The sequence below is a fragment of the Carcharodon carcharias genome, chromosome 2, assembly GCF_017639515.1.
Source record: "Carcharodon carcharias isolate sCarCar2 chromosome 2, sCarCar2.pri, whole genome shotgun sequence".
In the NCBI taxonomy this organism is placed as follows: domain Eukaryota; kingdom Metazoa; phylum Chordata; class Chondrichthyes; order Lamniformes; family Lamnidae; genus Carcharodon; species Carcharodon carcharias.
In genome coordinates this window covers 22,584,803-22,611,979 of record NC_054468.1, presented here as the reverse complement: position 1 = coordinate 22,611,979, position 27,177 = coordinate 22,584,803, and the positions used below count along the sequence as shown (strand labels likewise).

The following is a 27,177-nucleotide window of genomic DNA, read 5'->3' as shown; positions in this document are numbered from 1 at the left end:
GCAATTTACTAAAAAGTAGTCTCCTTAATGTACAAGCTGCAAGTTAAAACCTAAAGGAGATTGTTTCCACATAAAAGGTCGTAAGTCAGTCCATTGCTGTCTGACCCTCCAGTTCCTTGTTAAAGGCATCATTCACACAGCCTCTAACAAAACCGCCTCAGCTTTCACGGAAATGTTTTTATTATTCTATTTTCTTACATGATTCGTTAATTAAGAAAGCTGAATGATTAGAATAGCACCTGCGTGTTGTCAGGACGATTTCTGCATACTAATCTGTTCATCTTTATATCTAGTAATTATAACATAAAATAAGACATTGAATAGAACGCAAAGATTTTTTTCTAAGGCTTCTACTAATCCCCTATTAAAGGAGTCTTGTTAAATAATTCAGGACAGTTTCCGGAAGTGGGATTACCGACTCCATTATTTTTCAATGAAATGATATTTCACACTCAAATGAACCTCTGTATTTCTATAACAGCTTCTGAAAGGTCAGCCTCTATTTTCCAGAAATTAGAAATCTAAAGGGGAGCTTGATTCTTTTATGAACACAGGATGACAATAATCTCCTTACTCGCAGCCGTAATTAAAAATGCAATGAAGAAACCAGGCCTTTTTTATTCTCCAATGTGGTACTTCACTATTTGACTGCATACATTGAAATATAAATTTGAACATTCCTAGTCAGTCACTCAACGCATACGTTCAAATTTCTAACTATCTTATAATTTTATGCTGATTTTTTAAATTAAAAAGCATATATAAATCAGTGTACCCAAATTCACCGCAATATAATGAGGCTAAAGTGTAAGCTTGAAACTTTTGGAATGCAGTTGTTTTGCCAAAAGAACATAAACAGGGGAAAAGGCAAGACGAGGCTTAACCTAATTAAAATTCTCTTCCAACAAATATGATTGAGAGTGCAGAAAAATACGGTAACTCGTTCATGTGTTATTAAAATAGAATTATGCTCCAACTGCTTACCTTACAGCAGGCTTATTTACAACTTATGTGTATACATGTATAAATATGTATGCATATTAGATATATATATATGTGGATTTGATTATTTCCAAATAATTCATATGAAATGTGTACGGTTAATGACACGCACATCCGATGTATTTATCCAAGTATACACCTGCGAATATGGGTGAACGTAATATGTTCTATTCACACGTTCCATTCATAAACGAGATATGCCATAGCAGTAATATTGCAGTCAGAACATCTTGACGTATATTTGTGATTAAGATATGCTGCATAAACAGCAGACTGGCTATATTTTGTCATTTACGAAAAGCTGAAGTTTGCATGCTTGATTGATTTGTGTAGAGCAGCACCAGATGCAAGTATAAGAGAGATGCTTGAGCGTATGAAAGCACCACTACACGTTATTAATCTCAACTTTAGAAACTGAACATCACCATATGTATATCGTCCGAACCTGGCATTACTTGAATGGCAATTGAATCTCTATACCCCGAGGAAGGACTTCAAAGTCATTTCACATTTTAGGGGCATACCAAGTTTTCTATAAGCTAACATGTTGCGAAACTATTTTTGCACCATTATAACCAGAGCAAACCATCTGACGGCCATGCTTTTATTATATTTATTTATTGAAACCTTTGAAACTTGCACATAATACAGTCGATGATAATTTCAGCTAATTTGAAATCTGTTTTCTAATTAGAGGTCTAAATTTTGGCTCCAGCCGAGAAGTTTGACTTTTTTTTTGCAAAGCAACAGTAATTCTCCAAAGCCGGTATTAATGTGGGAAAACTATTCCTTAAACCAGTTAAATTATCAGTGGCATTGCATGGACCTCAGAGAAATACGCTACCTCACCTCAATTATCCTGTCTTGCTTATCCAGGCAGCTTTTCTACAATATTGGTTGACAACAGTTCAAGAAAATATATAATTTATGTCTGCGTTGATTTTATATTAAAAAGAAAACAGTGCTGGATCAAATTGTCGAAATCATTTAGGTGAACGCCACCTTGCTTGTAGTTGATTAAAATTTATAGTATGTCTTCATCAGACTTCCAGTATTTCACACGCCAAAATGAAATTGTGAGCACTTTAAACTATACCGTGCTATTTCATAATTGCCCCACTGAAATATCTCTCGTGGTGAACATGGTTTAAAGTTCCGTTTCAATGTTTTGTTCGAAAAATGACTGTATATGACTTTAAATCGGGTCTGCACTTGATACAGCTGCAAAACACTAACAAGATTGGTTTAATTTTTTTGTTATCGTGTAACGCGAAATCCTAATATGTATAGCATAAGCATATAAAGTGAGTGTTACTGTGTATGCACGCTGATGAACGATCCCATTTTAACATCATTATCTCTTTTATTTAATATCTAAAAAAATACACCATATTATTATTGTTTAGCCACACTGCAGACTAAGTTTCCTGCTTGAATATTTGGTTAAAAACACTGCAAAGGTAATTTTTTAAACATTGCTGATGTTAAAGCGTATTCCATTGTTGGTGCGTTTTCTTAGGAATGATTCCACCCGAAGTAAGAAAAGGAAAGCAAATTTCACGATATTTCGAGCCTTCTCTTTTTCATTATTGCAGAAAGGATGATGTACACATAAAACTGAAAATCGGTCTTGATAATATAGGTGTTTAATTGTGTTTCAGGAATGTCCGTAAACTTAAGAAAATATTTAAAAGATTTTGAATTTTTTATTGCCTGTTTGGGAGAGCCAATAAATTTTAACTATCATTTAGATTCTATGGAGTCTCAGTTGGATGTTTAATAGTCAGTTAAACAGTGTCTTGTTTTGTCCTTACTCGCCAGCGCGCTTTTCGCTCCCGTATTTGGGAACCTTATTCACCACATAAATATCTTATGTTACCATGGTTTATTATGATCTGTATAAATCAACATATGCTTCGCAGCTTCAAAGGTTTACCGAAGCTATACGGTCTTAACAAGTCATGTGGGTGACATTGACGACGTCAGAATCTCTACCAGGGGGTGACTGCTTGGGACAAATATTGTTTCTTAGGAGCGGTCTTCCGTTATTTCTGTTTCTTATTAGTTTGCCTATAACCAAGAATTATTGAACAATGGTATACAAATTACATTCTGGTGGCATTTTACTTAACCAAAAGTTGCAGCGCATATCTCGTTCCATGTTTCAAGCAAGATTAAAGAAATGAATGTGGCACTGACAATAGTTCACATTGAAAATCCACGCCTAAATTAAATGACATACAACGACACCGGAAGAAGCGTTGAAATATTCTTTAAAAAAAGACCTTAAGAAATTTGAGGAAAGTAAAATTAAAATCGCCACTTATACGATGCCACATTCATTATTGATTGCATATCACTTTCACCTAATTCATATAAATGCAGTGTAGTGACGGGGACTAGCCTACTCTTGCACAGTGTCGTGAGGGTATTGGCTCAGGAGGTTACTACTGAGTGTGAGATTATTGTGCTTCAACCGATGGGTGCTGAAATTCTGTTTAGATTATAAATTCTGACGTCATGTTTTATGCATATTAGTCATAAGGAACAAGGCATCGTGCTTTTGAATGCACGTACAAAATCGAAAATCTGCGATACCAAACGATTACTTAGAAAAGTAAGATATTGAATATAAATATGAGTTGATTACTTTTTGCCCACTTCAGAGTTTAGTATTTTGGTCTCCGTATTGTTTAGGGGTGCTAGTCCTTATACATGCATTGCTTTGTTGTCAGGACTTATCAGTGAATGGACGTTAATTAATGCTCTCCAGAAGCTTGGATGGAGTGGATGATAGGAAGCAACAGGGGATGAATCCCTCCAAAATGGTTTGTCAATGATGAGAAAGAAAAGCCAGTGTCAATAAAAGAACCACTAATGATGGCCACACGTCTCTCACCATGTTGTCCAACGTGCCTTTCCATCTCTTGTTGACTATAGTCAAGTGTAATAACTGCATATCCTCAGTCAAGCATTATAGCCTTTCACCGTGTGGATTAATTAGTAAGAGTTGTCACCTCTTCATTTCTTTCTGGCCACCATTTTGGACGAATTTCAAAGTAAGCAACTGTGTGAACATATAGCGAATGTGGGATTAGATTTCGATTTTCACCGTTTTGATAATTTAAGAATTCAAATGGTCCTTAAAGGTTCATAAATTAGAGACGACAAAAAAATTGTTAAGTCACCGGAAAAATTGCTTGCTCACTTCACCATCAACCATATCGTAAAACAGAGCGCATGCGTGTAGCTTTTTCTCAACATGCTTTATCTGAATTATAGCAATGAGCTGTGGCTTTGGCGATAAACTGGGGGCTCGAATGCAACTAAAATGAGTTTGCTGGTTCAGTTATGGCTGCCACATTTATGTTTCAAATATCTCCAGCAAAACAAAACCTTTCGACTGATGTAAAACTGATTAAACAAAATCGTGTTGTTGAAAGACTTGCCATCGTTTGGGTGCATAATATATCACTGATTGAAATCAATGTCGTCTGACTGCTCCCAGCCAAAATAAAACTTGTGCACGCAACACGTTCATAAGATATGTATATAAAAGCTCAATTAGTGTTCTATTTATTGATTGGGGCAGTATCTCAGTCGGCGTGATACCACATGACTCAAAACAATTTGAGCTAAACGATATGATCAAACAATATTTTAATAGAGTGAGATTACATCTTGAAGTTATCATCTACGTGTTGCGATTCGCACACACATAGTATAATGCAATGCAATCCCCAATTTTTGTTTCAGTTATGGTTATACGAGGAAATACCGCCCCCCTCGCCCCCACCACCGCCTCACAGTCATTTAACATCTACATTAAGTGACTTGCTGTCAGTGTACTCCGAGTAACTATCGTAAGAACTTGCTAACCTTAAGAGCCATCAGCGTGCAACAAGACCGTGTTAGGCTGTTGATTAAAATAAATATCTCGCACTTTTGACCGCAATTTGACTTGATTTTCTGTATCCATTATGATATTTTATTAAGGGCCGCGATTTACTTAATGCAGCTGCCAATAATTCCTTCCGACTTGATTGACAATAATGAATTATTTGCCTGAGACCCTGGTTTCAATTTAAGGCCCCCAAACGTCCATGCAAAATACGAAAATGCTTCCAGGACTTGGGGGAGGGTTATACTGGACGAAATTCTGTAATCATGGTAATGAATTCATTAGAAAATTGCTTTCCTGCAAATTGCAACATGTCTGTCACGTTGAGAACCAGCTATTTACGAAACGAGGAGGCTGCTAACTTATTTCACCGACAATTTGCACAAATTTGGAAACGATTGATTTGCGACGCGATGCTATAATAATCCCACCCCAAAGAATTCATGATTAAAAGTTAGATACCCATTGTTTCTTTGGGCCCAACCTAGCGTGGACTTTAACATGGAAACTAATAGGACGGAATTGTGGCCACTTTTAAAGGCGACAGGGATAGAGCTATGAATAGTTTAATTAAAACTAGCTTATATTGTTAAACAAGGTTTTGTGAAAAAAAACGGCTGAAAGAATCTGTTTCAGGTTGAATGCTTTTTAACAGATTCCTTTTTTGGTGGTGTCAGGCGCAATGTAATGCCCAGCACTCCTTGTATAGTGCCGATTTGCCGTGTTCTTGAAAAAAAAACCCGACATAATCAAAAAGTGAACAGCGAACAAAAGATGCAGACATTACAAGCGATTGTAGGGCGGGGAGGGGGGGGGGGGGAGGAGGAGAACTCGGCCCTAAATCCGTTCAGGGATAGTAAACGGCAAAGGATAAGAGGTCTACATTTAGTACTCTCTTCTTACTCAAATGATTCTAAAAGTGGCGAGCCAAAAGTGGGGTGCGTAATGAGTGATTTTTATTCCATTTCCATTTCAGGTCATTTTATTGAGATAATTGGATTTACCTGCTTAATGCGCTGTTCAATAAAGTTTGCTTCAGCCTCCAACTTAAAACTTAAAAGAGAAAGACTTTGAAAGACGAATTGGTAGAAGGCGACTTCGCTAATAGAATTGGGAAGAATGCAAGGAACTGAAACGAGAAGAGAAAATATAATGCCTTTGAATAATAGAGATTACTGCAACTAAACCTTAATACAACACTATAGTAAATGGCATTGAACAAAATGGCGACCATGCAGGAGTTTGAAATGCAAAACCCGGGATTTGTTAAGGAACATTTCTCAACATTGATATAACACTGCTGCAAGAAAATAGAAGGGTCGAGTTTAATGCAGGGTGTTTTATTTTATGCACGTTTAAATCGCAGGAAAATCATAAATAATTATCCGATTCATATCAATTAAAATTATAACCCTTTATGTTGTCACTCTGTTTCTATAGCAGTTATTCTAACAGTTATATACATTTTGAAGTTTCGGAAATGCACTGTTTGAGCAGGAATTTGAACAGGTATGGCAGCATAACACCAACACAATTGTCGGTTCAGTCTAAAATGTAGCAACAGTTCTAATACTGCCCTGTCTGCTCAAGGTAGTAATACAAGTCTTTCCATCTTTTATCTCTTTAGAAACGGTTCAGAACTAACGGACAGAAAACGCTTGACAGAGAGGAGAACAAATCGCTGACAAAGAACGCTTTCCGTTTCATCAGCGTCGTTAAGACGACAAGGAAGAATCCCTTAGATAATAACTCCCACTTCAAAGACTTCTGCCCTGAATAGAGAATGTACCATCCTTTTTATTCAGCCACAAGGGTTTTCACTAAAGAGGACTCGACTGTTTGGTTATTTTTCACCGTGTTTATTTTTCGCCATTCACTGGGTACTTGTATAAAATAAACAACAAGACAATTACTAAAAGACGAATTCCCAACTTATCTGCTCACAGGGCCCGGATCGAACCCGCTGGGCTCCCTCTCCGAGCAGCCAAGCCAGTTTGATTCAGGCCATCCCTAATCCGCCTGAGAATTCGTCCCAACCCCAAAATATTAAAGATTATGATGAAGTGAAGATTGACTGTACTAACCTAGCATGAAACCAAAGGTCAACGCAAATGTATCTTAATAGAGTGTCTCGAATCGAGTGTGCCTCCTTTGAAGGCAGTTTGCTATTGCTCCGTTCATTACCATAGCGATCCTAGCGTGCGGTGCTGATGCACCATAAAACTCACACTTTGGAATTCTAAAACCCGGCTCTTTGAACAGCCCGAGTCTGATTAGGGTCCTTGTGTCCTTTATATTCTTTCTTATTCTCCGGGGGCAAAAAATCTCTTAGCCCTTTTAAAAGTTTATGGAAAGTTTAACTCGCTCCCTGATTAACTATATCAGATAGAGACAGGAAATTAAAAAAAAAGTTAATTGACACTCTAACTCAAGCCGCCTTTTTTTCCCCTTTTGCTCGGAGGTGGGGCGCGACTTATTTTTATGGTTTTATTTGAATTTGGTACAAGTCATGCTTCTCATGAGGCTTTTTTTGCTGCCGAAAGTTAAGTAACAATAAGATGAACGACGTAAAACAAATATATGTATATATATCATATACACATACACATATAGCTATATACACTCAAAAGCTTGCTTACATATGGTCCTTAAGACGTACACATTCCGCTCTTAATGAAAAGACTGGACTAGCTCCAGACTTGGCTTTCAGTACTTAAGTATGACTTGTCTATTGCCATAGAAATCCTAACTCACCATGAAGATTCACCGTTGCGAAGAAATACTTCTTTGTAGATTTTCCTGCTTTGATGTCTCCACAAGGATATTCAGGCTTTTGAGTTGTGGCTGTTTGGATTACCTATAGCAACTGGGTGGACATCTGCAACAAGTAAATGAAAAATTAAAGGTGAATCCCTACCCATCCTAATGAATTCCATTTATAAACTTGCGCATAACGTTACTTATTGCACCCTCTAAGGCTCCAAAACTTTGAAAGGCCGTCCAAAAGTTCATTGCATTCGTCTTATCGTTTTGTAGCCAATCCATCACACGCCACTATAATCTGATCTAAAAGTAGACTGAAATAAATAAAAGCTTTACTCTCGATACTTTATTACTCAACTTTTTTTATGGGCGTTAATTATTCTTCGATTGTTGCATCATCTGGCTCTACGTCCATCGAAAAAGTTTCACTTGTTCTCCGTGTCTTTCACGTGAATTTGGACATTGTAAGAAATGGATGCCCACGTCTTTCTAAAGATGCCTGTTCTCGCTTTTAATTTTCTTTCCATGCTCCCTTTTATTTTTGGCCTACAGATGCTTTCTGTACCGGGTATCGGGGAAAACATAATTAAGGAAAGAAAGAAAACTAACTTATTTAATAAACTATGATGGAAGTCAGGCGACCTTAGTCATTGGCGGTGCAACAGAGCAAACTGGGGAAAAGATGATTGGATTATTAATATCTTTTCACAGCTGTCCAGACTTTACTGGAATATATAGTAGATTAGGCTTTCTCTGAGGGAAAAACGAATATATTAACTCCATTTTATTTATCTTGCATAGCAACCTAGTCCCCTTACTGTGCAATACGTTATATCCCCATTTGCTAGGCCTCATACCACAAAAAGTGAAGAGAGAACAACTAGGCTACGCGAACTGCTTATGCCAAACGTTAAACTCCCTAGTTACTTTTGTGTGTTAGTGTGCGTGTTTGTGTGTAAGTGTGAGTGCGTGTGTGTAAGGAATGAAGAGGAAAGCAAAATATTTCACATTTCAATTATGAATCGTTATTTGGATTCGAGTAAAAAAAAGTTTGCTGTTCATGAGATTCCCAAAGCATAAGCACTTTTGTCAAATTTAGACCTTTGATCCATCAAGTTTACCATCAAGGGGTAGTTGCACTAAACTGATTCTAAAATTATTTTTACACAGTAGTGCTTTATCAAGTGCTGTATCATTGATTCTCTGTGTTGACTAAATGTTTTCTGTAATATTTTAATCAGAAAAAAATGAATATGATATATATATATCTTTCTGTTTCTCGTTCGTCTATATCTGTGTGACTATATACTACCTATCTATTCATTATCTATCAGTTACCACCTTTATCTGTCTAACAGGCAATGGGTAGCTGCGTGATTTAGCTTTTCATTGTAAAGTGTAACAAACAGCCATTTTATTTTATTTTACAAAATTTATTTTTACAAGACGCATTTACTTGTGAATTCTGACAATACAGTTATAAACTATGCACAGTCCATTCGTACATTGGCAAAGTACAATGTGGTTTCAGTACACATTCCAACGATTTCTGCTTAAACAGTAGGATTTCACCGTAACAATACCTCGGTCTTCCAACTTTTCACCAACTATTTTTAAAGGTTCCACAAAGGGAAAACGCGCTTCGCCGATGTTACAGTTTAAAGAGAATGCGTTTCATTTAAAAGAAAACGTGCGTTCAGCATAAATCAAAAGTACTAAATGTTTGTAGCCCCCGACTACAAAAAAATATATACCAATGAGTTAGAGCTTGCTCTTTAGTAGTGGTTATATATATATATATATATATGTCACGGAGATAAGACAGAACCGATGTTTACTAGGCATATTAACGACAAATGGCTCATTTTCTAAAAGTTTTAAACAGTATTCCTAATATTATCAATTTATTACAAACCGGTACGAATGTATATCAAAACAGGATCAAAAATACAGAAAGAAAAGTATCCTACATAGTCAAAACCTCCAGTTATAAAACACTATAATTTACAGAACACGCACTAATTATTTAAAATAATCCGAGAAAAAAATGTACACTGTCTAATCGCCCTGTAATAAAACACTTTGGGTCATTTATACAAAATGTGTTTTATTGTAACATTTTAAATAAATTATTTCAAGGAAAACAAAACAGAAAAAAAGGAACGAATTATTTAACACAGATGGACGCTGCATTTGTCAATACCAATATTTATATGTTTTTACAGACTTATTCTGCAAAAAATGTCTAACACCGAAAATGTAGTTTGCAGAAATGTTTAAACAAAGTCAAAGGCTAGACAGGCTTTTAAAGAGACAGTATCCATTTTGTTTTGGCCTACAAAAGCTTTTGTTCATTACTATTCACATCAGGTGTACAGAATATCTTCTTTCGCCCTTCTGGCTTTCAAAAAGAATTGCAACGTACTTAACAAATCGATGTAACAGTGTATTTTTCTTCCACAAGAATGAAAGGTAATAACGAGAAATGGAACAACGATTTTCTTTACACAACATTTTGTGAAAACAATACTAAATGTTGGCAGCACTTGTGAGTGAACGGAGATGCTGCATCGTTCAAGACGCGCATTCTTGACTATAAACTGCAACTTGTGTACGATTACATTAGGGATACTTTCTCTTTAATACATGTTTTTATATATTTTTTGTATGCCAGTGCATTACATTATTTCCCTAGGCGCTAGGCCTCCAGAAACTCAAGTAGTTCCCAAGTCCAGTGCAGCAATGGCATTGCTAACACCATAACAAAGACTTAGTATATATTTTTAATGATTGTGGATTCATGTCCGACTGGCCTTAACTTTCTGGTTAGAGTATAGTTCTGGGGTCAGAGTTTCTGTAAGAGTGCTCTCCTGGTCCAGGTGATGATGAATTACTTGGAGGTGTTGGAATACCGCTTGCTCCTGTGCTCTGACACACATACCATTCGCTCAGGTTAGCTGCGTGGGAAGATGTGATGGGGTCAAGCTGGGAGGCTGAAGCCGGGGGGTCCCGACCTGAGTCCGAAGAAGGAGATACCAGCGAAGGGGTGGAGGATTCGTAGCCCGAACTGGGAGGTGGAGATTTGCAATGGACCTTCATGTGCTTACGAAGGGAACTGGGGTGCGTGTACGATTTATCACAGCCTCTTACTTTGCAGTTATAGGGCTTGTCACTTGTATGCACATGCGAGTGCTTTTTCCTGTCGCTGCTGTTAGCAAAACGTCTGTCACAGCCTTCAAACTCGCATTTGAAGGGCTTTTCTCCTAAAAGAAAACCACAAGGGGCAGAGTGATGAGTTCACAGACGTTAAGGTATTATCATTCAGTATTAACGTTCAGTTATTATCCACTATTAAAAGTGCAACTTAATCACTAATACACATTTCAAGAAACGCCAAGTTAGCTATTTGAGGCATTCATATTACAGTATTGTGTTGCAGATACGTTCTTGCAGATATGGTGTGACGTAATGGTTTATCCTTGTTAGTAAAGTTAAAGATGTGTTTAATGCCAAGGCCTAAGCACCAGCCATTTGTTCAAAGTGACTTACAATGGATTTCTGAATTAGCAGGGGTGTTTTTTTTTTCAAAAAGGGCATTGGTGATTATTCTAATAAAACATTGCAATATCATTAATTTTAAATTTTATTTAAAAACAACATATCTGTGGTAAATATAATACATTGCGGCTACAATGCAAAAGCTACGTGCTTTACAATAGAGGCCCTTCACCGAACTCTCAAAATGTCGATTTAATATTACACCGTAATTAGCCAAACGTTCAGAAAGCCGTTAGAATAATTTGACCTTCACTTGCTAGGTTGAGACGGCCAATCAACGATATTAGTGTAGTACAAGCTAGTAGTAAGTTAGTGGACCCATGGGGAAGCCCAGACTCATAAACACTGTTATTGTGCCGTGTCTGGAGCGTCCGACACTACGAGCGTGAAGTCTGCTCTGACAATTCCCGAGAGCTCTAAACTCCTCCTGGCTACACAATTCTCCTTCTTTACTATTAATGCTGTGTATAAAGGAGTGAGTAATATAAGATTAACTGCGACCAATCCTTGTTAAGTGTCATCTCACCAGTTAGCTTCGTCCTGGCTAAAATAAATAAGTTGACGAAAGCCTCCCTGAAATTGAATTTAAACTTTGCGTTCGATAACTTAGAAAAAATATGCCTACCTGGTGATAAACTCTGCAAGCGGGGTTGCACGTTCTGATCAATCTCTTAATATGCATGTTTAATTCCAGCTTTGGACTTTGTACGGTAATATTTTATAAGTGAGGTGACAAAACTACTGAAGCCTCTGTTTACCCAGAGGCGATCTTTTCATGCTTGTTGAAATAAATAATGTAAAAGGGACGGGATTTCAATTCAATAAAACTGGCCTATAAAGGACTGAAGCCAATCAAACGGCATGAATATTTTACAAGATAATTACTTTGTTAATAGAATTACTATACTTGCTATTTTTTATTTAAGAATTTAGTAACAATAGTGTGTGCAATTTTAAACTAAAAGAGAAATGCAATATTTATCACACTTACAGTGATTAATTGCAACATATGGAGGATGCTATTTAACTGAAATATGGGAACGTCTAAGCAGTCGACGCAACTAAACACACGGCTCTTCTAGGGGTTACTACTGTATTTTTAAATAAATAGAAATACGGCCGGTCGAATGAATTGTTCTTGCAAATTAAGTGCTCATCACTCTAAACTGCTGAGCTGGAGTCGATGAAGTACTGGGAAAGTTTGTTTAGGCAAGGACAGACAATGCTATCAAGTGTCAGATACGCGCAGTGTGCCTATTCTGCACCCACTGCACACATACGTTTGTGTGTCTTATGCTATCAACTATCTAAAAATATTAAACGTAATGCATTCTTTACGTGATATATTTTTGAAATATCCATTTCACATGTTATCTCTTTTGCAAAGTGCTTTATGCATTGTGTTTCTTTTTAAACCGAATGCTGCAATTTATTAGTGTTACCGGCGATCTTTAAGTTACAGAGTAAAGGGAAAATATGTTTCGAATTGAATATATAACTAGGACCAGACCTATAAAAAGACCCACAAACCTCCCCTTGTCACGATGGACATTGAAAATGCACTTCGATTCAACTAAAAAGCCAACGGACATGGCACAGTTACGTTACCATTAAATACAGGACACAGTTGAGACAGAAAAAAACAAAACGCACGCGGACAGTTTGGAAGAGTTTGCAAGTTTCGGTCCAGAAAAGTGCCTCCGATTAAATTGTACCTACTGATTTTTACTGAGAACCTTTTCTCCCCACGTCCCACCACCACCGCTACCAACCACCCCCCTCCCCAACCCCCCTCAGTCCTCCAACACCCCCAACCACAACCACCGCCCCTTCCCAATCCTCCGTTCTGCCAACTCTACTCGGGATCTAAAGGAAAGCACCAAGAAGCGTATTTTGCTACCGCAGAATTGAACATAAAACTGAAATGTGTTCAGCTTTTGCGGAGAAATTCGGAGGCAATTTCCCTGCAGTGTCTTCTAGGCGAGCAAGGCCGCGCACAAGGCAGACAACAATACAGCGGGCGAGCCCACGGCGTATCGAACCGCTGCTGTAAACCCAATTAATAGAGGCTTTTCCAGGGAGTGTGAAAAATTTATCTGTGCAGTTTCATTACTTATAGATTATTCTGATTTGGGAAGTTCAAACGCAGCTTTGAATAAGCCTCGATCGACTCAATTTACTTGCTGCTAAGTGGAACTAGCAGATGTTTTTGACACATGTCCCAGTTTCACAAATGGTTCTGCAAGTGACATTTTCGGAAAACGTAGGCCTGAACATTTGTTTTCATTAGTCTGAGGCCTCTAACATGTTTAGATTTAAAAAAAAAACAAATAGGTTAGGAAGCACACACACACACACTTGTAGTACTGTTACAGCACATGATGATTGAACTTAATAGATTTATGTTTATGGATCCTAACAAAAAATAACAGAACAAAACATACAATTCATTCTTTAATAATTCTCAGTTTTCTGCCAAAGCTTTCACTGAAATCTACTTAACGGCAAAACAATGTTCGCAGAGTTCCAAGTGTCATGTTTTGGAACAATCTTTAACTGCAGCTGAAAGGAAGAAAGCGAGCGACTTTGAATTTCAGTAAAAAATTGAATCAGGGTTGCTTTATTATCTGCAACCGGAAGAGTGTTTACAGTTAAAACATCATAAATTATTTACTTCCCCCCACAACAATACAAAGTTCTCGGAGCTGTGTGATTTATACAAATGCTGCAAAAATCAGGCTACTTTCCAAGCCACATAAAGCCCAGCTTCGCTGGGTATTTATATTGAAGTCCCACTGGTAACAGGCCAAAAACATAGTCATTAACTGTCGGGTACCGAAAATGAAGTTAAAAACAATGATAATGATCCTTCGAAAATACTGACCTGTGTGAGTTCTTTTGTGGATCTTGAGATTTTCTGATCTGGCAAAGACTTTGCCACAGCCAGGGAACGGACAGGGGAATGGTTTCTCGCCAGTGTGGACTCTGATGTGATTTACAAGTTTATATTTGGCTTTGAAAGGCTTTCCCTCTCTTGGACACTCTTCCCAGAAACAAATATGATTCGACTGTTCTGGTCCCCCAACGTGTTCCACTGTTACGTGAGTAACCAGTTCGTGCATCGTGCTAAAAGTTTTTGAGCATGGCTTTTTAGTGACAGGGTCCGGTTCAGTCCACTTGCAGATCAGTTCCTGCTTGATGGGTTGTCTCATGTAGCGAAAGAAAGCACCTGGACCGTGGTGGCCAGTTAGGTTCATGTTAATATTCATGCCACCGTAGCCATGTAGAGGGGAAGAGGCAAAGGGATCACTCCTAGAACTTGCCACTTGACTGTAGTGCTCAGACCTGGCGTACATGTCTCCAGGTAGCCCCAGTCTTAACTGTCCGTTCAGATGGTGTCCAGCTGGGGCTGCATGGGAAGCCTGATCATGCAGTCCAGGGAATAGAGAATGGCTTCCAGCCTCGGGGTGACCATGGTGTCCGGGGTAGCTACCTGTTGTTGATACAAACATTCCGTGGTGAGAACTTGTGCCAGGATATTGATCAGTGAGCCCTGGCATTACTGAGGATGTCAAATCTCTGCGGATGAGGAAGTCTCTACCTGCCGAGATAGCCTGGGCAGTATAGTTGGCGTGGGAGTGCGAGACCGAGTAACTGACTGCTGCTGCCGCCTGCGCTGGGCCAAAAGCTGCCGTTGGATTGGAGACAACCTCAGCGTGGCCTGCCATATGATGGTGATGATGATGGTGGTGATGGTGGTGGGGATGGGTTGGGCTGAGTTTAAGCGCAGCAGCGGCTGCAGGGTGCCCCATGTGTTCAGGCCCGAAAGGACTCGGCCCCAGGCGGGGTTCTCCAGTATTCTCCCCAGGGTGCGTGTGTGCCATTGAGTGGGGATGGCCGCTGAGCCCCGGGAAGCCTGTCATGCTCTGAGGGGGATGGTGATGATGATGGTGGTGAGCTCCTGCCAAATCTACTAATCTCAGCGCTGGGTTTCGTTTGGCGAATGATGGGTCCATCATCGGACTCCCCAAAGCATCCATGCTCATAATGCCTAACAGCAGGAAAATAAAAAAAACTTTTTTTTAAAGTTACCGAACTTTAGAAACTCGCTCTTTGCCAACGTGGATAGCCATTCGGTGTAGAGAGTGCAGACGGATAGCAGCAGCAGGACGCATTGAGAAACTGAATTGAGATTCATGAACAGCTTTGCAGCCCGTCGAGCTCCGCAAGCAACACCGCATCCCATTGGTCAGTTTCCGATGATTGACAATGCTAGTTACGGACCCCAGTCAGGGCACATGCGTATTGCACCAAGCGCTGGGGTTGTGGTGGTGGGGTGGTGATGGGGGGGGGGGGGGGGGGGGGGGAGGGTGGGGGCAGGTTGTTGGTAGAGAGAACAGAGAAAAGTCTTCTTTGGCTGCAGGATGTGTTTTTTTTTTTGTTGTTGCTTTCTTGCAACACACTAATTTTATTAGCAAAACCCCGTAACTGTTTTGTATGTTCGTTTTTTTCAGCGATTTTCTGCTGCTGAATGCCACCTTTGCTTAAGTGACAAAAAAATGCGGATCTTTAAAAGTTGAGATGCGCTGGATAATTTTTTAACCGCAAAGAGTGAATAATTAGCGTTTTTCCCCCACTGTGATAGACACTTGATCATGTAATTCATTTCTGGGAGTGCTGTGGGGAGGTGGGGGTGGTGGGGGGTGGGGGGAAGAGAATAAGATCCATCAACCAACGATAAATTGGGGCAGAATTTAACGGTTTGGTGCAGGTTATTCCTTAATTATTAACCCATGTATATATATTAAAGTTTCCTTAAATTATGAAAGTGAATGGTGTCTGCTGCTTATTAATCGACATCCACTCGCGCTTTTTGAAGGGGTTCATTTGGAACCGTCTATCAGCCTAAAGAGAACAGAGTGTGTATCGCGGCAGAGTTTGGTAATTTATGAGGTGCTATGCTAGTGTTTGTTTCACGAACAAATGTACAGTTAAGCCGCGTTGGAAAGTTTCTCCTGTCACCGAGCCGATCAAACATCATCATCTACTTAGCGATATCTTGCGCCGCGTCCCGCACACCCCTCTATTCATTCACCCCAAGCTCCTGCCACTAATGCAAGGATCTTAGTTTTAATGGGCAAGAAGGAAAGTTACAGCGCCGAACTGAAAATGAGGTTATGGCCTGTTATGCTCAGGCGGGAAATTAGTGATTTTATCTTTCCCGACACTGGCCGACTTCCAGGCGTGTATGTTTTTTCTTGGACAAAATCAGATGGCTGGTTGTTCTTAGCGGCGCAGACGATCAAAGAGATCCCCAGTCAGGGGTATCTGTTAACTTTTTTTCTTCCCCTCCCTGAGACTGGAGTATGTAACTTTGTTCAGCAAGTACGAACTTACTGAGTTCTGCCTGCAGTCATGGGTTAATCATTCGCTAGGTCAGAATCCGGGGAAGTTTTGGTTCTCGTGGAGGGATGTGGGATGGATGGCGGGGTGGGGGTTGGGGGGGTTGGGGGGGATGGAGGCGAGGTTGGGGGTGGGGGGCGGCGGGGGAATACTTTTATTTTCTTAAGCTTGGTAAGTTTTTTTTTCCGCTTTCAATACTATGTTTCGACAGATTGCCGAGAGATTTGAATTACCGCTTGCATCACATGGATACAAACGGCCTTCGCTGTCTTTCTTTGAAAAAAAATTGAAACGTGTTTCTGATTCCAAGACCCCGGTTTGCCAAGGCGAATTTATACCGTCCGGCGAGAATCTATCAACACTGTAATCTGTGAATAGGAAACTCGCATCGCCTGGGGAGGGAAGGAGTAAACTGCAGTGCACTATCGGGAGGCGTAGAAAAAGATAGCGCAATGATAGATTGCCAGTTGATCGCCTCCGTCTACGTAAACACATGAGTGAGAGGCTTTTTTGACCGAACCGCACTCCATATATCAGCCTCACTTCTTCATATGTTTCCTCTAATACCAGAACGTAATGCTAGCCGCAATCCCTCCTCCCCCACCAACCTCCCCCCCCCCCTCCCACCCCCCACCCCCGTAACATATATGTCTGCAACTGTAACTTGTCTTCAGCACATATCGTCCGTTTAATTCACCCTGAGTGCATACGTCTGTCTAACCATCTCGCCAGGCACGTTCAAAAAAAAAGTAGTTTAGCTTTTTTTTGTACAGGGAAGAAGAGGGTGGCAGAACGGGCCACTAACTCAGATATATACGTTGTAGCCCTTTAGATTGCTCAGCGAGAGTGCATAAGGGAAGCGGAAACCTGGTGCTGCGCTATCCGTGGATTTAGGCCGCCGTCCTAAGCTGATCTGCGACAAGGGCTGAAGCTTGCAGTCTAGCACACAGCAGACCTACAAAACAAGAGAGAGAGAGAGAGAGAGGAAAAAAAAAGGTAGGTTTTTGAAAAGGAGGTGGGAGTAATAGGGTGGACAGAAATTTATGGTGATGGTGGGGAGGGGGTGGGTGGGGAGGGGGGCGGTGGCGGTGGTGCTGGTGGGAGAGAGAAACAGCAAATTTAAGGTAGGAGAGAAATAAGCAGAAAGACGTAAGCAATTCTATACGTGCGAGGAATATATCCAGAGTCAGGGCAAACACTCAGAACAGGAAAGAAAAATGGTTTAAAAAAAAAGTATGATCAAATGAGAGCACGTGGGGGTGGTGTAGGGGCACGGCGGTGGGAAAAAAAATCACAGTTGTTCAAAACAATTCTCTGCAGTCATACCAAGTATGTTAAATATAATGAAGGGTTCGCTGAATTTGTAAACACCAACCCCCAAAACGTAAATTAGCTGAAGACACGCCATTCAGATAATGCAAAAATGTAATTAACTCATATTCACCCTTTAGTAGTAATTTCAAGTGTGAGTATTAAAGGCTTTAAGATATGTAATGTTGTACAACGAAGGCTAGATTAAAGTTGCATTACTATCTGCATAACTCTGTACATTTTCCACAGAATTTGCAATAAGTGTTTAAATTGCTGGCATTTTTCTTTCTGTTTAAGCCCAAATCATGTATGTCTCAGACCATCACTCGGAATCCCAAACTGAAATAATAACCACTACAATTTAGACTGCTCTCCCTCCCAACCCCCACCTCGGACCCCCCCCCCCCCCCCCCCTTACTCCCCCCACCCTCCCCCACCCCCACCTCCACCCAAAGCTTTAACGTGTAATAGAGAAGAATGTAATGTAGATCTCTTATTGTTGACACGTTTGTATTTCAGCCTCCAGGGCTTCACACTACAGGCTTAAACTGGGATTCGTACTTGTGCTGCTGCATACCTGGTCAAGCCCCCACCTTGATGTCAGTTTATCCGTTGTCTTTCGAGCAATTTCTCAGTCGCAAATGGCGGTCCCTAGAAAAGAACACAGTGCTTATGCACGTTGTAATATATAAATGTTTTCTAAAACCTAAACATAGTGTAGTGGAAGCTCTAAAGTAAAAGTATTGTCAAATATCCGATTTGCACCCTGTAATTAAGCGTAATACTATTATACTGTACAATGATACATTTATTAACATAACGTTGCATGAACCTCTGACTTTTCCTATCTTATTTAACAATGTTGAAATGTAATGATTGGACAGGAAGGTTATTTCATTATAACAGGCTTTTGAGAAGGATTTTTTGTGTGCAATATACATTGCGATCACGCTGTTTTTTTCCCTCTTCATTGTCAATATATTTTAATCAGATAGCGAGTTTTGCACTTTTGGTTAAGTATAGAATGTGTACAGTGCCCGGAAAGAAACATTCAGATGAGATGAAGGTTCTTCAGTTTACCTCTTTATTTAACGTAATTGATTCTTCCAGCTTATCGTTTAATTTAGTTGCAAAGATTGTAGACGTTGATAAAGTGTAGAAAAGTTTATTTTTGCGAGACATATGGTTTATGTTGCTCTCCAAACAAAATTCTTCAGAAATTAGCGCGTTACTACTACTTTTGTTATGGACAGGATATTTCACTATGTGATTAAGATGTCACAGAATAACACGAGGCAGACATTATACCCTTCTTATGGCGGGCAGTTCACAGCTTCCTGTACCCCATTATAAACAGGAAATTATTGCAAAATTCCAGGTTTGCAGACTGCAGGATCAGCACTAAAGAAATCCAACAGAGATGCTAAGGAACTTTGATTAAACCCTAGTGTAAAGTGAAGCCCGGCGGGAAAAAAAAAAGAAATGCAACAAATAGGCGTGGTATTTGCTTTTGGTTAAATCAGAATTGAGCAGTGTAAATTCCAAATTAAATTGTTTTCTGGTAAAATTTGCTTTTGGAAAGTACTGTGAAATAAAGCAGCTTAAGGAAAACCCTCTCTTTTTACTGAAGCTCAGTTCTGGCGTAGTTTTAATGCAATATTTTCATAAGCTCTTTTTAATCACAAACTCGATTTGAAAAAAACTGCTAGAAGCCTAGTAATTTAGATTCCCAAGATTCCATGCGTTATATTTGTACCTTTCAACCCACCCACCAAATGTTTAGCGTAATGAACAAGGAAATACTTCATTTTTACTCCAGATTAATTTGGCTTGGTTGCATTTGTATGGGGTTGTACATGTTTGCAGTTTAAGTCATAATGTTTAATCTGCGAATCTCGGACTTCTGGTGTGAACAAATACCATGATCCAACTACATTTCTGGGGAACGGTAATCATTTCCCCATTAAATCATTAAAAAAAAGCACCTGAACCTGCAAAATAATTCATCTAATTGCCAGGAACAACTCCACACAGACAAGCTGTGAGTGGTTTAGATTAGTAAAAACCTAGAATTCGGTACATTTCTGCCTTCATCGATATGCATTTTGTAAATATTTAAAGAATTTTGATTAAGAAAAAACCCTGTAGCACGTTTATGTGCAAAATATGCAAAGAAACAACAATAAAACAGGGACATTATCCTAGATTAAGGAACTACAGTACTGAATGCTACACTACGGTTAATAAGCATCATCAGTATGGTGCAAGTTAAAGTATTGAAGGCAGGGTTACGTTTTGCATTTACGATATTGAGGATTTATTATTTCCTTTAAAAACATACTTGTTCTATATAGAATGCCGCATAGAGACCCCTCCCACCAATAACTCACGATGTTAATTTTATGTACCCATAACTGTTAGACTGTTGGTTGGTTAAAGGCATTATTGAAAGAATTCGCCAAGCAACACCGATTGATTTCATTGTTTTGTTTTGCCTGAGCAATATATCAGTAACGACATTATATTTGCTTTGCACTCATGCAATATTGCAAACACCAACTTTAAAATAAGAGAAATGCTATTATGCATTTGTAATAACAATTGAAACAGTGAAAAGCTAGGGAACCTGTATCAAGGCAGTATGGTCGTTATCCACAGCCATAAATGTCTAGACGGAAAGAAGCATTTCTTTCACTGTGCGCTACATTTCCCCCATCGAAGGAAGTTAGGATGAAAAGTTATCACCATGGCGGAGAATACTGGGAATCCTGTATATATCCATATATACATATATATATATATATATTCGCATACGATCACTATTTATACCTTCAATAAAGCCACGACGTAAACTTACTGCACACAGATCCTAAATTGTATAGAATATTGAGAGATTTCAGACATAATGTCTATTTCAGAAACGCATACACATGGCTAGTTCATTTACCTGTTGTGCTGATCGCGAAGATAGCCATCATGGTCTAGTTCACCTATAACCAGTGTATGGCTGGAACTCTCAAAAGAGCTAAGGAAAGGAACTAGAAGTGAAATAACTTGCACAATTTATTCGATACAATATACGATTAAATCAATGCAGAATGGTTACACTAACAAGCGGCACTATTTAAATTTCGCAGGTTTTATTTGTGTAACTAATGCAAAGCACATATTTGTGAATATTTTAAATATTTTATAATCACAGACCAATTTTTAAAAACACCCAATTGTGAATCTATAAATTTAAGCGATATAAATTTAAGCGATATCCATTTTAGCATTGTCAGGAATATTAATGTTATGGTAGCTTTATGTGGTTCCACAAGTTGTGCGTTTTTTCCCACTATGTAAATACATAACAATTATGAGGAAAAATCGTCACTTTCAAAGTTGTGGTCATCCTCCTGCCAGTTTTTTTTTTTCGCAAGCAGTTAGTTTTGGCTACAACAAATCGACAAATATATTTCTGGTAACTTCTATATCTATACATTACCTCTCTATCGTTGGCAAACAATTTCTAATTTTGGCAAGTTTTTCTGTTACGGTCCGACTCTATGTGGCTGTGATTAAACATTGAAATGTAGATACCTGTAACCTTGATACTTATAAGAGGCCATAAACCCATCAAGGAGATCAAAGTCTCAGTCTTAAATTGATCCAAATACGCGTCCAACTTTCATTACACTCAAATCGTCCGTAAATGAATTAAAGAATGCAAGTGTCATAGAATAATGTGGCAGTCCAAACACATTGGGTCGAAGGTTGTTGTTACAATGCGATGGTCGTCAAATATTAATTCTAGTACTGCCACGCAGAGAACATTGAACTACAGCAAACAGCTGCTTGTGGGATGTACTGTCACTAATTTGTACAGTATGTGACCACATAAAACACAGTAAGTGACAAGGATAGAGACTGGAGATTGAAAACCACGAGTTAAGAGAGGACCCACTGCCTTTTTAAATGTTTGTGTTTGATCCTAATTCCATAGGTAAGTGTTTATTATATTGATAGTCTCATCAGGCAAGGATTGCTTTTAAACATTTCCGTATTCATGTTTATTCAGAAGATAATATAAATCTATATGCTAATAACTTACCAATTGAACAAATTGCAACTTTTGGTTTCTTTGTGTATATTGAGAGTGTAATAATGCCATGGTAAAATCTAAAGCAGACCATTACAGTTGTTTAGTGAGAGAGTGGTTTTAAACATAGTTGCGGGAATTCCATTGCTATGAACATCTCCTTCAGTTGCATACAGGCCTATATTTCAGTGGGCGTAATTTGTATTTTGCATTTAGCTGCAAGTTAAAAATTCGATGATGTTAAACGTCGCACTTGTATTAGAACTGGTGATGTCTGGATTTTATCGTATACATAGTGTGTTAAACAATTCTGAAAAGAAAAATCAGGGACTGGCAGTCTCATTTTTAAATAAACTATGTCAATGAAAGAAATTTCAACAAAACTGTGCCGAAGTAACTCTATTTTGAAACGTGTGTGTGCGTTCATGTATGTTTGTCACCTGTAGCTGTTCAAACTAATGCTTAGAGCTGTAAAATACCCATTATAGTGTAATCTTTCACCTAGAGTGTAATTTTGGAAGGGTATGCACTTTATTCCGAGTATCTTCCTTTGCATTATATTACACCTACCTCAGACAGGTCAGCCACACAATGGGATGTTTGACAACCTACAAAAAAAATGCAATCGTAATAACTTTTTTGGTACAATGATGCAGATGAATAAATAGCCGGATAACTGAATTACTAGACAGATAGTTCAAGCGAGTTCAATAATGCAAAAGTTGAAAGTTGGTGGGCGGGTCCTTTACGGATACATATGTTTTTTTTTTAAATAACTAATAAGATTAACAAAGTAACACGATTAGCTTTTGTTTCTGGTTTCAATTTCTCCACATCAAGAACGTAGCATAGCGTAGTAGTGGATACCTGGCTAAATCTAATGGGGTGACATTTTGTCTTGTTGAAGAACTGAAGGGCTGCTTATATATAACATACATCTAGCAATACTAACCACAAGGCTTACTGTGTGAACGTATTTTTCCACAATAAATTATTGATCTATAAACTGCAATAATAGGCATTGCCTCTTATTTTTCAGCCATATTTTTTTTACACATTTTTCCCACTTGTCACAACACCATGTTATCTACAGAATATACTTGTGACGTTTCAGGTCTTGCTTTAGATCTGTGTCCCTAATATTAAACATAAATACAGCTGTTGATAGTTTGACGCTGGAAAGTCCTCACGAACTCGTCCCCTACCCCCAGAGCCCAGAAAATCTGATGAATTTTCACATACAATGTGAAAAAAATTGTGTCCTGGCGGATTTTACGATAGCTTGTTTTTCTGTTTTTTTTTAAATAGGTAGAAGGTATAAATTTCAACAAAAGCACGCGCATTTCCAATGGCATTGCCTCTCAGGCTTACTGTTCCACAGTTGTCCACATCCGAAAAATGACACATGGAAAAAAAGTTCGTCCTTCCCAAAAAAGTTGGAAATCTCTGGCTTTGAACCTTTCACGCAATCCTTAGGGCATCCATAGCCCGGGAATAAATTCAGCAAAAAGAAGATAAAGGAATTAGTATCAGAATGTTTCATTTCAACCTCGGGACAGCCCTGATACGTGGTGTAAAAGACCTGTAAAGTTTGTAACGCGAAATTTACGTGAGAATATCGTATAGATAATCTCTCTCCTGTGCTAAACACACACACACACGCACACACATATTGGCACTAATTCCAGAAAATGGAAATAGCTCTGTATAACAAATCGTTCAAAGTACCAATCACATCTCTAACGGTGATGTGATGCACGGATCTGAAGGCAGGCAGGCGGCTAGTGGGTAAAGGCAAGAGTGACCTTCAAACTTCCCCTACTCCCCCCGCCCAAAGTTTCTACGACAAACCCCTGGCAGTTGGAATTTTAATTCAAAGCCATGAGCAACTTGAAACAAAATGCTAGAAGAGTGAGTGCCTGCCTAATCGGAACTATAATAAAATGTTTAAATGCTTGGCTTTGGGCGCTATTTTAACTAACTAACGGAGCGGAGCTGATCTTTGAGTTTGCCTAGGCATCTCTTGAATACGAGCTAAATTTTGGGCTTGCTTTGATGAAGATTGATTTCAATACACGTGTAAAAATGATACATAATCTCGGCTGCAAGAATAATAAGAAAGTTAAAATACACACACACTCACACACACGAAAGAAAGAAACAAATCACTGAAGCACCCAACACCGGAATCCCGACGTATCTAACTAGCGAATAGATTTAATAGCAGAAAAATTGCATTCCGTTCCCTGGTCCAAATAAAGAGCACTTATATATTGAGTTATTGTTGTCCAGTTTAGTCAACGACTTCTTACTTTCAACGCAGCTAATATTTTCGAAGGTATGCGTTATGTGGCATTGTGTGGCTCTGGCACATGTGGTCGGTCACGGGTCAGGGGTCAAAAGATATGGTATTTCAAAAGTCGGGGACTTCAGAGCTACTCTTGTGCGCAAAAGCCAACTGACTAACTTGATTGGAATCAGTTTTAATCGTGATAAATACGATAGGCGAAACGCTACCTAACGTGCTGGAACGATGTGCAGATAATCCTAACTATACAGTGACATTTAGTGTTCTTACATCTCAAGCAATGAGAGAAACCAGGTTCAAAAAAAAAGGAGATATCAATTAAACATGCGGTGGTGGGGTCAGTCATCAGGAACAAATTTGCAAGATATTTTTTGCATTACCATTGAATTGACTTAAATGGCATTCCATTAATGGGAATATGTGTTTAAGGGGAGCGTGGACGCAACCAGCAATTCATTACCTCAATATTCGAAAGGGTTTGCTTCTCAAGAGAACGCGGATAAAGGACACGCGTTGCTCAGCTCACTTTTTGAAGAGCTTCCACCTACACTCAGACATACATTCGCGCATAAAGAAAAACTATGTTAGGTGCAAGTGCACATGTAAGTAAAGCTGCACTTTAACGACAGCAACGTATATGTTGGTCGCAAATAAACGACTGAATGATTAACTTCGTTTCAAGATTGAAATCAAATTTAAAATTTAAATTAGGCTCAATGAAAATACCCAGAATTTTAAATCAAGTAAAAACAATTCCTTTTGTAAACTAACACTTCAACCCCGAGGCAAATGTTCCCCCCACCCTCCCTTCACAGAACAGCTAAATGCTTTTGCTATCCATCGACTGAAAACAATCCGAGGGAAAATATCGGTACACACAAGTGCATTCGAATGGAAATGCATAATTCAGAGCCATTCGCACCTAGATTTGCTTTTATTACAACATGATGGCCCCTGACAAGGGCTATTCTGAGGAAACAAAAAATCTGACTGATATCTCTATTCTCTTTTTAGTCAATTGCATTTACATGAAAGATGATGGAAATTCAGAGGTCAGGAGTCGTTTAGTAAAAGTCAGTCGAATACACGTGCCTCACTTACCGTCCTCCACCTGTTGAAGAAGATGTGTTCGATCTTTTAATTCAGGTAACTTCGAAGTTAAAAAAAAATCTACTTTGTCGCTTTGACTAGGTAGTCATTCTTCATTTCGCCTTTTCAAGGTTTCTGGAAGCAGTTAGGGAATGTATGATGAAGCAGAAATGAGCCGTCAGGATGATATTTTAATGGCTTATATGTCACGTCGGTGCATGTGGCTTTGAACTCAAGCAGCCTGCGTTTCCTGCGGAGAGCGCCGCAAATCCCACTTGATAACTTCCACCATCCCACAAGTTTTAAAATCAGCCATTCTTTATATATTTGGAGATGTAGCCCAAAGATAATGCTATGGGAAACGTTTACTTTTCAAACTCTTAAAGTGTCCCTTTAGAATGTGCACACTCTTTCAATGAGCAGTAAATCTTTTTGAATCAAATTACTCCTGCTTCTGCTACTAGACTGCTGTGATTTTAATATCCATGTTTTCAGCATATTGCATCATTTAAAGCAATGCTATGATGTTAGCTATTGTACTCACTCAGCAAGGCAATATCGCATTCCATTTAATTCTTAGGGTGCAGATGCACGACTTAAGCAGAAAAACAACATTTCATTAAGTGCAAAATAAGAGCGGGGTCTACTGCATCGTGAAAGTCAGTTTAACTGTGACAGACACCCTCGCATAAGACAATTCTAAATCATTAAAGCACCTAAAATTTACACTTGGAATTCTCTACAAAACAACCATGCCGCCTTCATATTCATCAGCAAACTAAGCACAGCCTCGAATCTTCGTAAACTGGGAACATGCACACAAGAGTCACTCATTTTAAATCCTTTGCTACTACAACGCTCCAAACGTGAAGTCTGTCCCGCAGCTTTCTAACATTTTAATGTTAAACATGATTCCTTGAAGAAAAGCGCTGCTGTAAAATATAACTGGAACTTCACTGCCGTGGAAGGTCCGAAGGAAGTAATGTAAACCGCCGGGGTTTTCACTTACGCCAGTACTCCCGCACGAATAATATTTTAACCTGTTTTAAGTTAACCTGTTGTACCTTTGTGTGAAAACCTTTAAAAAGTATTAGTCAAAAAGTGAGCAAGCCCAATTGTTCGTGTAAGTGTGTTGTTCGATAAGAAAAAGCTGAGCGAGAAGAGAGGGGTCAGGAAACCAGGCAACTATTTCAAACAGTGTCCTTCAAAAGTGATGGTCTTCTAACGGAGATAATTATTAAAGGATGCGGTAAGGCTTCTTTGTTATAAAGTAAGACTTTAACACACAGATTTAGCTTCAAGGAAACTCATTGAAGTGGCGAACAAAAGGTAAATTGAACGATTCCGATTCTTTGTTAGCTTTTTACGTTTCTATTACTAGAATATAATTAGACTTAATGAATATGCAAACCGTTGGCCTCACGTAAATAATTAAATTACTTTGCAGAAACACAGAAGATGGACTTTAGCAAATTTAGGGTTGTGAATGGCAAGAAATAAACTAAAACATGAGGTGGGAAGAAGCTACATTTTTCTTGGCTGACAGTGTTCATAAACCATTTTCGCTTTCTTTGTTCGTAATCAATGAAAAGAGCACCAAACCTTTTTTTAAAAAAAAGAGGGAAATCCTTACTTGCAGCTATTCTGCAATTGTTTGAGAACCTATAGATATGTATAGGGCAATTCAGTGTCACTATAGAAAAAAAAGGCCCAAGCAAGATGTTTTCAATCGCCTTTTACATGGGGAAAGACAGGTTA

At 38.9% G+C, this 27,177-nt stretch overlaps 1 protein-coding gene across 2 annotated transcripts; it reads right to left on the bottom strand.

Moving 5' to 3' along the window:
- Nucleotides 1-10,478: 10,478 nt before the first annotated feature.
- On the bottom strand, nucleotides 10,479-15,270 carry LOC121271362 (zinc finger protein ZIC 4-like). Of its 2 annotated transcripts, XM_041177330.1 has the most exons (3): nucleotides 14,826-15,270; nucleotides 14,109-14,717; nucleotides 10,479-10,929 (listed from the first exon to the last, which is right to left on the bottom strand). In XM_041177330.1, the coding sequence occupies exons 1-3, from the start codon at nucleotides 15,268-15,270 to the stop codon at nucleotides 10,493-10,495; spliced, it is 1,491 nt and encodes a 496-aa protein (XP_041033264.1). In that variant the 3' UTR covers nucleotides 10,479-10,492. The 2 variants fall into 2 exon arrangements, with proteins under 2 accessions (XP_041033264.1, XP_041033256.1); XM_041177322.1 differs by having other exon boundaries at nucleotides 14,109-15,270.
- Between the last annotated feature and the right edge of the window lie 11,907 nt (nucleotides 15,271-27,177).